The sequence below is a fragment of the Myotis lucifugus genome, unplaced genomic scaffold (assembly GCF_000147115.1).
Source record: "Myotis lucifugus unplaced genomic scaffold, Myoluc2.0 scaffold_478, whole genome shotgun sequence".
NCBI lineage: Eukaryota > Metazoa > Chordata > Mammalia > Chiroptera > Vespertilionidae > Myotis > Myotis lucifugus.
Window position 1 is genome coordinate 336,409 of NW_005871526.1, and position 13,920 is coordinate 350,328.

Here is a 13,920-nt window from a genome sequence, read left to right on the forward strand (position 1 = left end):
GGAGCCTCATCTGCCCCGGGAGCCTCATCTGCCCGGGAGCCTCATCTGCGGAGCCTCATCTGCCCCGGGAGCCTCATCTGCCCCGGGAGCCTCATCTGCGGAGCCTCATCTGCCCCGGAGCCTCATCTGCGGAGCAGGCCCCGTCCCGGCCTCACAGCTCGCGGGGCAGACAGCCCTGGGCTGTGCGCGACCAGGTGGGCGGAGAGGACGAGCGAGGCAGGTAGGTCCGGAGTCCGTGGTTGGAGCCCAGTCGCCCGGGACCTTCCGCACCAGGCAGAGGGGTTCCGATTCGGTCAAGAGGGAACGCGAGTCACGAATCCGGGAGGCAGGGGTGCTGTGCCTCCGGCGGGAAAGCGAGAACCTGAACTAGGAGGGAGAGGAGGCGCTGTTCCTGGGAAAGGGCAGGATTTGGTCCCTGCACGGGGAGAGGGGAAGACGCAGACCCTCAAGGCCGCTGCCCACACCTGCTCCCGGCGCCCGCCCCGATGCCCTCCTTCCTGTCTGCCTGCGCCTGCCCGCCGCCTGCTTTCACCTGCTCGGCGTTTACCAGGGGCCGCAGCTGCCTCCCACCAGGCTGAGCTCCTCAGAGGAGAGCCTGGGCCTCACATCACCTGTGGAAACGTGGATTCTGACTCAGTGCTTCCCATGGGAGCGTGTGGTCTGCATTCCTGGCTCATAATTGATACTCAATCCCTGTTTACTGATGACTGGATGAGTGAATGAGCGACTCGAGGAGAGACAGGCAGAAGGGGGAGAGGGTGGGCCCAGGAGGAAGGAGCAGTCTGGCTGGGCTAGGCAGGGAGGGGTGTGCATGGCAACCTTGCCAACCTTGGGGTGCAGGCAGGACAGACTGGTTAGCTGGGTTCACTGCAAAGGAAAAAAGAAAGGGGTGGAGGCCCGGCCCGCGTGGCTCAGGGGCTGAGCGTCGACCTGTGAACCAGGAGGTCACGGTTAGATTCCAAGTCAGGGCACAGGCCTGGGTTGCGGGCTTGATTTCCAGTGTGGGGCGTGCAGGAGGCAGCCGATCCATGATCCTCTCTCATCATTGATATTTTTAATCTCTCTCTCCCTCTCCCTTCCTCTCTGAAATCAATAAAAATATTTTTATTTAAAAGAAAAGAAAGGGGTGGACAGGCAAGCATGGGGGGGCGGGGAGACAGAGAAGCCCAACTACAGGGGATCTGAGGGTTCCCCGAGGCAGAGCCGAGCAGGGGCAGAGGGAGGGGCCTGCAGCCCTACTTGCAGGGGGGAGGGGGGATGCTGTTGGGAGCTGGGAGAGCCTGAAAGGGACAGGACAGACCTGCAGGGCTGGATGCCAGGGCCCTGAGCTGCCTGAGCTGATGTTGGTCCCACCCAGCCCAGCCTGGGAGTCCAGCTAACTGCCTGCGCCCCTCCCAGCACATCACCTGGACACAGGAAGGCAGGGCTGCCAGGGCAGGCCTGAGGTGGGCTTCCCGCACGTCCCCTGCGCCCAGCACTGCTGTCTGCAGGCCGCAGGGGTCCAGTGCTTCAGCCAGGCACAGAGCCCTTCTAAAGACTGTTTCTGGGACACTGTCAGAGGCCTATTTTTCACTCATTCCTGAGGCTTGCCAACCATCTGCCACCCCCTCCCCACTAATCACCCACATTTCCCCCCAAAATAACTTCATAGAGCACAACAGGCATCAAGTGCCCAGCACATGCCTGAGTCCAATCCTCGCATCCCCACTGTGAGCCCAAGACCCACACTCCCCAGAGACAAGCCCAAGGCCTGCACAGGACCCAGTGAGGCAGGAAAGCCCTCGGCTGCAGTCTTCAGGGGAGAGAGCTGGGCTCAAATGGATCCAGAGCTCAGCCGCCAGCGCAGAGCAACCTCCTCTCCCCCAGCCAGCACCTACCTGGCATAGCATGATGATGTCACCAGAGCAAAGGATGATGTCACCAAAGCCGCCTGCCAGGTGAGGTCACCGTGTGAGCACCCAGTGCCAGGCCAGGCCCACCACCCTCCTGCTGCACACTGCTGAGGCCCGTGGCCTCTGCTGGCTGCACTCCTCCCTCTGACCCTCCCAGCCTCCTCCCAGAGCCCGGGACGCTGGTCAGGAGCCTTGGTGATTCAGACCTGCTGTGGAGCCACAGCCACCACCAGCCACCACCTTGCGCAAGGGAAAGAACAGGCCCAACTGGCCCAACGGGATCCCTGCCCTCGGCCTCCCCACCCCGGCCAGGCCCCACGCCACCAGCTCCCAGACAGGTCCTCCAGTCCTGGCTGCTCCCACCCTGAGCTTTTGTCCCGACTTTCCTGGGTGTGAGGCCTGGCCTGTGACCTCGGGAGGGGACTGAGGCTGCCACCACGGAGTGTCTCCGGAGGGAGGCTCTTCCTGGGAGGGGCCTCTCCCTCCAGCATTCCCGGGGGTACAGGGAGGGGAGTGTGAGCCTGTGGTGAGGGCCTGGTTGCTCTGGTTGTGGTTCACATGCATGTGAGGCTGCCTCCTTGCACACTCGGGTTCATGCCTTACCTTCATGAGTGTATGTGCTTGTGGTGAGGCATGAACCCGAGTGTGTGACACACCCTGTCCCACGGACTCTGCGCGTGGCGAGTATTTGGATGTGGGTTCCCCTGGTGTCTGCATGCCTCCCTGTCTCGGCTGCCCGGTGGGCGGTGTGTGGCTGTGTCCATCTGGAATGTCCCTCACGTTGCCCTCCCACCTCACCAAGGGCAGAGTCATCTCAGGTGGAGGGGCCCAGAGATGAAGTCATGTCTCTCAGGGGATGCCCTGGGCAGCTGCCATCACGGGCTCCCCAACAACAGAACAAGAGCTCTCTCTACCCTTGTCCTCAGGACTCCCCCTCCTCCCCCAGCCACTCCCCAGGGCCCCCAGCACCTGTGGCCTGAGGAGGCCTCTCCCTGGGAATGTCTGCTGCCACCACCAAGGCAACCCTGGTCTGGCCCGGGCTGGGTGAGGGTTGTCTGGTGTGGGCTGGTGGGAGGAGGATGCTGCCGGGGGGCTAAGGGAGGGTCCAAGTCATCCAGGGTCTCAGCCGCATTAACGCTGCCCCCCCCCCCCCCCCGCAGCCTCCATGGGAGAGAGTGGAAGAAGACACAGGTGAGATTGGGGGGAGAAAGGACCTGGAAGGAGATCCCTGAAGCCCCCATTCAGGACGGCAGCACAGCCCTGTTTCCTCCCCTCCCGGGCAACCTTGGCCTCAGAGTAAAACCAGGAGTCTCACTCTGCTCATCCACCTCCCTCCTTACCTCCCATTGTCCTAAGCCCCCAGCTTAGCAACCCGGGCAAAGCGCCCACCCACCGATGAGCGTCTGGGGAGGGGGCCGCAGCAGGAGCGGGGGATGAGAACAATGGGGCAGGGCAGGCCTGGAGGCAGCCCCACTCGGCCCAGACGCAGCTCCAGCTCAGATAAGTCCTCTAAACCCCCCGGAGCCAGTCTGAGCCCGGCTGAGTCACCAAACAGCCACACTGTGGGTGGGAGACCCAGAATTCAGCTTCTCCCAAACTCCTGAGATCCTACCACCCGCGCCCCCCCCCCCCATCCTGCCAGCCACCCTCCAAGTGTGGCCAGCTCTGCCCCACCCAAATCCCAGCCTCACCTCAGCTCTCAGCACACACCAATTTGAGGTGAGTGGGGGGAGGGGCAGAGGATGATGGGAAAGGCCAGGGCCAGAGGCTCCTGCCTGCGGCGCGGTCCCACGTGCACCCTCCTCCCCGGGCTGTGGCCCCAGTTCCCAGCCTCACCTTCCATTTTTATTCTGCTCCCAGGTCCAGCCAGGGGCTCCCTCCCGACTCAGCTCCTGCCCACCCCACGCTCCTTCCTCCCTAGACCTGGTTCAGAAGGGCACGTTTCAGAGGCCAGAAAGCCCAGGCATTCTCCCTCACGAGGCTTAACCATCCACCTGGCTGGGGACCCCAGGACCCCAAGGCTGCAGTCTAGAGGCTGGGGCCGTCAGCTCTGCGATAAGCCCGTCGCCGCCATCTCTGTGCACCAGGGTAGGACTGAGGTCTTGGGGTGTCCTCCCTGCCCCCCTTTCTGGCCTTGGGTGGGGAAGATCCCACAGGAAAGGGCTGCCCCACAACAGAAGTAGAAAAGCAGGGATGTGCCTCCCTTTCTAGGAAACCAGCCTCAGACTAAAAGCTGGTCCCCCTCAGGGTGAGGGCGGGACTGGCGAGCCCCCGCCCCTGGCCTTGCGGGCCCACTGGGGCCAGACCCAGCTGGGAAGAGGAGCTACTGAGGGTGTCAGCAGACACGGGTCCCTCACGCCCAGGGCAGGAGGTGGGGGAGGGAGAAGGGAGGGGACCTCACCCGGAAACTCATCTCATTAAAGAGAAACAAAGAGCCTTGGTGCAGGCGCCTCCCCAGCCTCCTCCTCGGTCAGGGGTGGGGCACGGCCCTGGGGCTCAGCGCTGTCAGGGCGGGGGGGGGGGGGGGGGGGGGCAGGGACAGTGTCCAGGGTGAAGCCAGCCTTGGTCCCACCCAGAGAGGCAGCCAGGACCCCCTTTATCACCACAGCCAGACCGCCCTGGGTGCGGCCTGACCATTCACACCGGGACCTCAGGGCTGGAGCCACGGAGACACCCGCCGCCTCTGGGTCTAAGACTTGTTTCTGTGTTGCCCAAGGTCCCCTAACAAATAAAGAGCAGAAACAGCCAGAACTCAAGGTTTTTTCAGAGACAAGAAACCCTTCAGCCTCCGGGAGCCGCTGGGGAGGAGCCGAAACACACAGAGGCCTGAGCGATGGGGCAGCTGCTGGGCTGGACCCGAGGCCTGCCTCTCGGCCCTCGGAGCAGCCTCAGCCTGCGCCTCACAGCAGCGCCCGCGGCCTGCAGCGGCTCCCTGGGCACCAGCCTCGGGGGCCTGGAGCCAGGCTGCTTCCCGCCATTGCCTCGGCCCCTGTCCGTCTGTCAGGCCTGGGCAAGGCCGAGGACGCCCTAACTGGAAGCCTCCCTGGCTTCTCTTAGAAAGAAGCTCTGGGCCATGGAGGGTGTAGGGACCGGGTCTGGCTCAGGACGTCCTACTTCTCACCCTGAGGGACTCAGTCCCAGGGGCCTCTCTGCCTCATTTCCCTCCGTACAGTGAGGGCGTTGGAGCTGCGACCTCTCTGATCCTGCCCCGTCCGGAGACACAGCCACCCCATCCTCAAGGTGTGGGCAGGTCCTGCAGGCAAGTGGCCGCCCAGCCTCCAGGCCCGGCAACCAGGCCCCACCTTCTGGACCTGAGCAAGTGAGAAGGGCTCTGTGGAGAAGGGGGATGAAGATGGGGGGTGCGGGTGGGGGGTAGAAGCTCAGTGCCCTGTGATTGGAGGCTGGGCCACACAGCCAGGCTCGCTGCCCTGACAGCCTCAGCTGGGGGGAGGCAGGGCCATCGCCCGTCGGGCACGGAAGCAAGGGCCCTGCTGGACGACCAGGCTCCGTGGCGGCTCCCGGGACTGGGGAGAGAGTCCTATGCAGGCAGGTCCCCGTGTCCCAAAGGAACGGAGTCTCAGTTACGCATGGCCCTGGGCATGGCCCACTGTGGTCTTATCCCATCGGAAGCTTAGAAGTTCCTGTCATTTATCTCAGCTCCATAGACATTAGACGGCAGAAATACAAGGCGTCTACGTGAGGAAATGGGGACAGGAATGAGCAAAAGGGAACCACATCTAGCTAGACCCCAACCCATCTGAGTAGTCACCTCATTACCACCCTGGGATCTAAGTGTGTCCAGGGGAAGAGAGGGGCCAGAGCCCCCACCAGGCGCCTGGTCCTGGGACTCTGGGAGAGAGAAGGAGAAAAAACCCCGGTCCCTCTCTGGGCATCAGCTCCCCACACCCCATGACTGGAACCAGCTCACCCCTGAGTCAGCCTCAGTGCCACTCAGCAGTTCCGGGCTCAGCAGGGAGGTGAGGGCTCCTCCCGGGGACCCTGGTGGAAGGGCCCCTCCAGCCCACCCCTGCTCCCTGCCGGTCACCTCATCTCTCCTCCCAGGGGCCTCAGCAGGAGGGGACACCAAGGGGAAGAGCTACCTGACTCCCCGGGGGCAGGGCCAGCAGCTGGGTGAGAGAGAGGTTGGATCCTCAGTCCAGCCTCACGGGGGGGGGGGGGGGGGCCTGGTGGCTCAGAAGTGAGGGTCCTGTGGGCTCCGGGAGGCCTACCTGCAAGTGACGCCAGGAGCAGCAGCAGCAGCAGCCAGGCCTCAGGCCCCTGCATGTCGGCTCCCAGGGCCAGGGGCATTGGTCCCACGCAGAGCTGCCCCGCGTTCCTGAAGTGCCACCGGGCTCTCCCTGGGCGCCAGCTCTAGGGCTGGAGAGGGCACCGATCCCGGAGGCAGGAGGGTCACAGGTCCTCGGGCCCTGGCGCACCTGCCTGTCCCCCTGGAGCTCCCGCTAGGGGACCTGGCCTCGTTCTGCACCCAGCGGCAGCTGCCCCCCCAGAAGCCGTGATGGGAGCTCCGAGCTCCCCCAGAGCTGCTTCCCACGCCGTGGCCAACAGCTACGGCAGAAACTGGGAACCTGCTCAGCAGGTCAGAACAGGTGCGTCGGGGGCTGGGCCTGGCAGAGGCTTGCAGCCGCGCCCCCTGGCCGGGACTAATGGGCGCTGGGGAGGGAGGGGAGGACCTGGGGGTGGGATTCCACCCTCAGCTCCAGGCTTCGCCTGGCAGCATGGAAGGGGCTGTGAAGAGAGAGGCAAGCAGAGGCCGGGTGGCTAAGGAGAGAGGCACCGGGCCAGCAGGAACAGGGCACGGCCCTGTGGGTAGGAAGGAACCTGAGCATCCCGCACCCTGCCAGCCGGTGGCCTCCCGTCTCCTAGAGGGCTCAGCTCCGGGGCCACAGAATCAGGGAAAGGCAGAACCAAGGACAGTGCCTGCCCACCCCACCCCCCATCCCTCCGAGGAGGAGCCAGGAGGGGAAAGGGTGCTGGAAGCCTCTCTGGGTTTGCTCAGACACCTTTCCCCCTGAGGTGGGGAGCTCGTTCAAAGACCCCTAAGAAGGAACTAAAGTGACCCCCTGACCCCACCCACATGTAGGAGATGCCGAGGGATTGACCAAGGAATTCGCCCAGGCCCTCTCAGCGTCACCCCTTCTGGACCTGGCCCTGCCCATCATCGCCAGGGTCATGTTGCCCACTTACCTCATAACACTGGCAAGACCGGCGTCTGGACTCGGTCAGGACCATCTCGATTTGAGCGGCCTCCTGCTCTGGCTTGAGCGGTCGGCCCTTCACTCGTCGTCTGTGCACCTTACCTCCTGGCTAAATTGTCAGCTTCAAGTCAAGTGGCATTGAAGCCTGATGTGTGCCCGGGAGTCAGCGAATGTGCAAAGCGAGGGGCAGGGTGGGGCTGGGCTGTGAGCACCTCGGAAGTCAGGCTTGCGTTACAACCTTGTCTGCGGTCCATGCGGGACAGCCTCCCGCGTGCAGTGAGACTGAGCACAGTTTTGTTCATGGCATGAAGCCATGAGTGAAGGGGTGCCTGTGACCCCGCCCTGGCTCTAGGTCCCACCCTCAGCAGCGACCATGGCTGTGACCTCTTCTTCAAGGGCAACAGGGGCCAGGCTGGATCCCAAACTCCCAGTTTCTCCCCACGGCCACCTGGTGAGCCCCTTCCAGCCTCAGGACTCAGGCCAGGGTGGGGTTAGGGCTGAGAGCAGCCCACCCTGACGCTGCAGGAGGTCGGGGCAGGGTGGGGGCGGGGAGGGAGGGCACCGGTGTTGTGATCGTCCTTGTCTCACGTGGGCCCTGCTGCCTGCCTTTTCCTTCCCATGGACTCTCCCTCTGGGACCAGGGAGCCACAGGGAAACTGAGGCCTGGGTGGGAAAGCAGTCTGCTCACAGGCCGTACCCAGGCCCTGTGCCTTGTCAGCTTCCCCACTCGCCATATGCCCCCACAGTGCTGGCAGTCAGAGTCCCCCCAAGTCCGTATGGAGCCATGGACGGAGGAGGCCTTCCCAGGTGCTGGGAGGCCAGATGGATGCTAGAGGTGCCCAGCTTAGGGAGGGCCTCTCTCTCCCTCACCTTCTCGCCCTCCCTGGGAGTCCCCACCCGTGCTGGATGCAGTGTCCCCTCAGGCCTCTGCTCCCCTGTCCGGGATGAAGCCTGCAGAGGCAGGTCCTAGGGTACGAGCTGCAAGGGGATGGCTGGGGAGGATTCTCCAGACCAGGGCCTGGCCTCCCGGGCGTGCGCTCCCTTCCTCACTGGACCCCCACGCCCCTCATGCCTCACTGCCTACCCTCCCCCACCACATTCTGGGTCCTAAGAATGGGGGCAATTCAAGCCACGGCGGCATCTTCATCACGAGCACGTCTGAGCGGTGCCCCACATGCGTGCCTGGTGCCAGGCAACGGAGTCCCTTCCACCGGCAGGTCATGGGCACCACGCTGTGCCAGCCCAGGAGCCTTCCACCAGCAGAGACAGACACAGCGAGCAGAACGCGCTCTGTGCCTCCCCGTCCGGCCCCTCATGTCTGTGAGCTGCCTCATCCCCGGTGCCCATTGCCTGCAGGTGGCCCAGCACCGCCCGCCCGTAGCCCGTCTCTCCCTGTGGCAGCTCACACCTGAGCCAAACCGGTTGGAGTGGGGTTGTGCTGAAATTTTTGTTTGTGTCAATGGGACTTGGAAAGTGAGTCAGGCAGGCCCAGGGATGGCCGGGGCGGGTGGGAGAGGGAAGAGTGAGAGTGAGGTTCAGACTGAGTGGGCGGCGGGAGCCAGGCCCCAGGGGCTGGGAGGAGGTTTGGGGGCAGAGGAGATTTTTTCTGTGGTGAGATCCCAGGTCAGAGGGCGTCAGAGGCGGGAGGACCCTGGCTCTGGGAGAGATGCGGGGGGGGGGGGGGTAAGACGTCGAGGGGAGCCAGCTGCGTGGTGTGGGCCCGGGTCTGCGCCGCCCGCCCGTTTCTGCCCCCCTCTGCTTCTCCGCTGTTGTTTCCCTTTCTCGTCGGCTCATTGCCTTGGTCTCTGCACTTTGTACAGAAAGGTGTTGGGGTGCTGCTACTGTGGTGGGAGATGAGGGATGTAGGACTGGCTTCCATCCCCCAGGCCACCCCTCTCGCTCCTCCCTAGGCCGCTCCTCGCCTGTGGAAGGTGAGGAGGGACCCCGCACAGAACACAGGGTCTCCAGCCCCATCTCCGCCCGGAAACACCGCTCCCCTTCGCCGCAGCGTCGCTGCCCGGGTTAGGATCGTCCTGTTTTCCACGGATTCCGTCTCCCTTGGCCACGCGCTGTGCTGCTCCCGCCAGCCTGTCCCACAGGCCCATGGCCCATCCCTTCATGACAACCACACCTCCTGGTCGCCCAAGGCATCCCTCAGAGCTCAGGGGGCGGGATCCTACCCCGAAGCGGAGAGAACCACAGGGGTAGGAGGTGGCTGAGCATCGTGCACGTTTGGTCCTGCTTCTCGGTGGCTGCTGTGTGCGGAGCCCCCATGTCACTCTCAGCCGTGCACCCCCACCTGTCGGGAAGCAGGGCCGAGGCTGAGACAGATGCCGAGAGTCTTTGTCCTGTGCCTCTGGGTGAGCTGGCACTTTTAGAAGGTTCTGGAAATAGGAGAAACAGGTCCTGGACAAGAGGAGGAGCCGCATGGAATTGAGTCTTCCACATGGTGACAGCAACAGCCCCCCATCCCCCGTGAGGAGAAGGTAAGAGCAAAGGTGGGGTCGGGTCCTGTGGATTTGCTGACAGTGGATTCTGTGAGTGGCCCCAAGCTGTGCTCCCCTGCGCCCCGTCTCCATCCAGCCACACATCTGCCAGGCTCCTCCCAGGGAGGCCATCTGCTGGGCGCATGGCGCAGCCTGCCACCCCGGGCCATCTCCAGGCAGCAACAGGCCTCTAGCTTCTCGGCTGGGTGCCGCGGGGCAGCTCCTTCCTGGCCATCAGGCTTGCTCTGGCCACCACCCGCCTGGCCTCCCACGATGAAGCGTCAGCCCAGCCCCAGCGCAGCTGCCGGCAGCAAATGAGACCCCGAGCAAGAAAGAGCCAGCACCAGGGCTGTGGGAGCCTGGAGGGCGGGAGCCAGGGCAAGCGGGGAGACCGGGGAGACCAGACCACAGAGGACACAGGGGAGGTGGCTTTTGGAGGAACTGAGGGTTCCTGTCATTTGAGGGCAGATTTTCTTTTGAATTTACTGTCAGCCTCCCCTCATCTTTGTGAACCCCAATTCCCTCTCTCTCCCCATCAGCACCCACAGTCCCAGCCCTGAGCTCCCCCTCAGGCTCAGCAGGCAGGGCAGCGGCCTGGCCAGAGGCCCTCGTCCAGGGCACGAGGCTCGCTCCCTGGCGGCCCTGGAAAGCTGGGGCCAGGTCTTCTGGTTCCTGGACACCCCAAGGCCCCACGGCAGCAGGACTGGCTCTCGGCCTCGGAGACTTGGACCCTGACCTGCACTGGCTTTCAGTCCCAGAGGCGAGGCTGGGAGCCTTTGAGCTGCGGTGCAGCTGCGTGTCAGGCCTGAGGGAGCAGCAGGGGAGGGAACCAGAAGACACCCCCCAGATGTGCATCACGCCTTCTCACGGGAGCCCCTGGGAACCTCCCTCCAGGCTCGCCCTAAAGACTGTTGGGACCCCCGGCTCCTCCGCAGCTCTAGAGGGGCATAAGGTCTGAGATCAAGAGATTTCCATGGGGCAATCAGCACGGCCGGAGAGACTGGCCAGAGGCTAAGGAAAGGGCAGAGGGACAAAGGGGCGGCCCACTCCCCTTGCCAGCCGCTCCCTCCCAGGCCCAGGCCTCCACGCTCTCTTCTGTGGGGGAATCCCACTCCCTGAAAAGGCCCCAAACATGGAAGCTCAGGTCTTCATCAGTTATCAAGACCCTACACCCGCTGGGCCAGCGGGGCTCAGTGGTTGAATGTCGACCTATGAACCAGGAGGTCACGGTTAGATTCCCAATCCGGGCACATGCCCAGGTTGTAGGCTTGATCCTGGGCGGGTGGTGGGGGGGGACCTGCAGGAGGCAGCTGATCCATGATTCTCTCTCATCATTGACGTTTCTGTCTTTCTCTCCCTTCCTTTCTCTGAAATTTAAAAAAAAAAAAAAATGACCCCATGCCTGTACTCAGGGCCACACACTGGTCCAGTTCGAAGCGCAGCCAAGGGAAGAAGTGCGGCCGCTCCTGGGAAGTTCCAAAGCTCTTGGCAGGGAAGTCGGAGGGTTGGTTCTGTTTAGCATCATAGAGAGAGAACAGGGCAGACCCAGAGAGAGAAACACAGAGGTGGAAATGGTAAAAGACAGATCTCAGGCACAGTGAGGCAGGGGGAGCCTAGAGACAGAGAGACTCAGAGAGATGCACACACGCAGCAGCATCCGAAAGCCGTCGTTCAAAGAGACACAGGAGCCAAGACAAGATAAAAACGAAGAGAGAAAGACGTCAGGGGGGTTTCCGGGTGTCTACCTGCCCACTGCTGGGGTCACTCAGGTACTTCCTCTTCTGCCCTCGAGTTTTTATGTTTTTAAAAATACATTTTTAAATTGATTTCAGAGAAGAAGAGAAAGTTAGAAAAGTCAACGATGAGATAATCATTGATCTGCTGCCTCCTGCATGCCCCACTCTGGGGATCGAGCCTACAACTCAGGCATGTGCTCTGACCAGGAATTGCACCTTGACCTCCTGGTTCATGGGTCAATGCTCAACTACTGAGCCACGCCAGCCAGGTTCTGCCCTCAATTTTGACCACTCAACAGTGACCCAATGATACTTTCTTACTCAAGATCACCAAGTCCCTCAAAAATTCAAGTTCTCTCCCATCCTCATCCCATCTCACCACCATTTTCTAACGCACCCGATTCCTCTCCCGCAAGTCCGCTCCTTCCAGCACATGTCAGAGGAGTGTCCAACATCTGGCCCTTGCTGTCATTCCTCTGTCCTGTTTGTCCACATCCTTATTCTGGCTGAGCTGAGAGTGGAGGCTAAGGCATGGGGCCAGGTGTCGGCTGGCCAGAATGAGCTGTGGGGGGGACGTAGAAGGGTCCAGAACAGCAGAGGAAGACCCACAGAAAGGGCAGGAAAGGTGGGGGAGCCGGGGAGACAAAGGCAGAGAGGATTTTGGAATCTCCAGAGTGTGACTGAGACCCGCAGGCCCCATTGTCGGCTGTGTGAACTGAACGGTGCTGAGAACCAGGGATGGGTCCGTCACAAAATGGGCTTAAGGCAAGAAGAAGCCAGACTGAGCGTTTTGTGAAGGTTTGAGACCAGGAGGCATAGATTTGGGCGTGGACAGACCCAGACTACGTCTGAGAAGCTGGGCTGCAGGGAGCCTTGCTGCCAAAAAAGGTCAGTTTATATAGGGTCACGTCAGGGTTAGATTTTTAGGGTGACCTGCCCACCCCCACGCCTGGGTATCATTAGCAGGGAAAGCAGGACCGGAGCAGGAGGAGCCTCGCTGCCCCTCTCTCAGTCCCACAGCCTTTCTCAATGCTCTTCGGTTTGTCTCACTGACAGGACCTTAGAGAGGCTGCCCTGGGGTGCAAAGGACGTGACACACACGTCCAGGCTGGCCTGTTTCTTTTCTTTTCTTTTTCTTTTTTTCTTTTTTTTTCAGACAGGAAGGAAGAGAGAGATAGAAACATCAATGATGAGAATCATTGATGGGCTGCCTCCTGCACACCCCTCAATGGGAATCGAGCCTGCAATCCGGGCATGTGCCCTGCCCAGGAATCCAACCATGACCTCCTGGTTCATAGGTCGATGCTCAACCACTGAGCCATGCAGGCTGGGCCAGATTGGCTTGTTTCCCTTCTCTCTTTTTTCTTGGTCTTCTTTTTTTTTACCTGGATTTTTCCCTGCCTCCTCTACTAGTAAAATATGAGCTCGGTTTCAGACTAACCAGGGAAGGAGCTGCAATGGCTGGATGACACCTCAAAGGAGGTGCAAAACCCAGGAGTGAGTGAGGTTTGGGCTCCTGGTCCACGTGAGAGGCCAGCTGTGCAGACTCAGAGTCAGAGGGACCTGGGAGAGGAGTGCAGGACCCCTTGGGTGGGGGAGTCCCCGTTCTGTCCAGGAGAGACAGGAAGTGAGTCTGGCAGAAAGAACAGCCAAAGATTTAAGCCAAAGCAAGAGCCCCAAACGGGCATTATAAGCCCATAAAATTCAAGCAAAATGACCCCTCCTCCAAGCAGCTCCTCCCCTAAATCCTAGGACTGGGACAGAGCTGAAGCCAGCTGTTGGGAGCTCACCCAATCACAAGCCTTAGGGAAAGACTGGCTTTTAGACTTTAGCCAGGACATTAGAAGTTAGGAATTTATTAGAGGCTTTAACATGAACTGGGAAAACAGGATCCTCCGTATCAGAATCAGGGAAAGCAATAGTTGGGTGGGCAGAGACTTTCAAAGCTCTTATTGCGTCTCAGCTTTAAGGTATGCGTGGGGAAGGGGTCCCTGGAACCCCCAGGCTCTCCAGCTGCGCCTTCCTGACCATACCTGCCCCCCCACTGCCCCTGATGGAGAGCAGGAGGGGCAAAGCCCTGCGGTGCTGCCAGACCCCAGGGCAGCCCTGACCATGGCCTATGGATGGAAGTCCCGCTGCTGTGCAGAACCCGGACACGGCCTGCTGCTCCCACCCAGCTGTGTCCGAGTACAAATCTGCCTGCATTTCCTGCTGTGGCTGAAACTAGTTTCTGTCCGTTCTCCCCTGGGTCCTGGGGGGCGGGTGAGAAGCCGCTGGGGTTCTGCCTGAATAAAAAGGAGACACCACGGAGGGCAGGAGTGTTCCCTCGAACCGCCCTTCGCCCCCATCCGGCTCCCAAGTCCGGGCAGCTCTGCCTGGATCGCATCAGGAGGAGCCCCTGCCCTTACCTAGGCCGATGCCCGCCCCCGCGTCCTTGCGTGGCAGTGACCTGGTCTCCAAGCCCGCGGGGACCGCAGTCCTCAGACGGGGTCTGCTGCCCCCCAGCGGCCGCGAGCCCCGCCCCGCCCCGCCCCGCCCGCCGGGCCGCCAGGAGGCGCCGCAGAGACACAGGTGCCCGGCTTCCGGGCGA

The 13,920-nt window shown here is 62.0% G+C and overlaps 2 protein-coding genes across 3 annotated transcripts in view; one reads left to right on the forward strand and one right to left on the reverse strand.

Annotated features, from left to right (window-relative positions):
• NECTIN4 (nectin cell adhesion molecule 4) overlaps positions 1 to 7,528 on the reverse strand; it is a 10,628-nt gene extending 3,100 nt beyond the window's left edge. Inside the window, exons 1-2 of one of the 2 annotated variants that reach the window (XM_023744605.1) lie at positions 7,098 to 7,528; positions 6,122 to 6,478 (exon numbers count right to left, since the gene is read on the reverse strand). In XM_023744605.1, the coding sequence (XP_023600373.1) occupies positions 6,122 to 6,200 (79 nt within the window). In that variant the 5' untranslated portion in view covers positions 6,201 to 6,478; positions 7,098 to 7,528. Of the gene's footprint in view, positions 1 to 6,121; positions 6,778 to 7,097 lie in introns of those variants that run through there. The other variant, XM_014445680.2, reaches the window with a different exon arrangement.
• The window catches only part of KLHDC9 (kelch domain containing 9), a 9,765-nt gene continuing 2,253 nt past the window's right edge, over positions 6,409 to 13,920 (forward strand). The window contains exons 1-2 of the mRNA XM_023744592.1: positions 6,409 to 6,499; positions 6,994 to 7,109. Coding sequence (XP_023600360.1) covers positions 6,409 to 6,499; positions 6,994 to 7,109 — 207 coding nt within the window. The remainder of the gene's footprint in view (positions 6,500 to 6,993; positions 7,110 to 13,920) is intronic.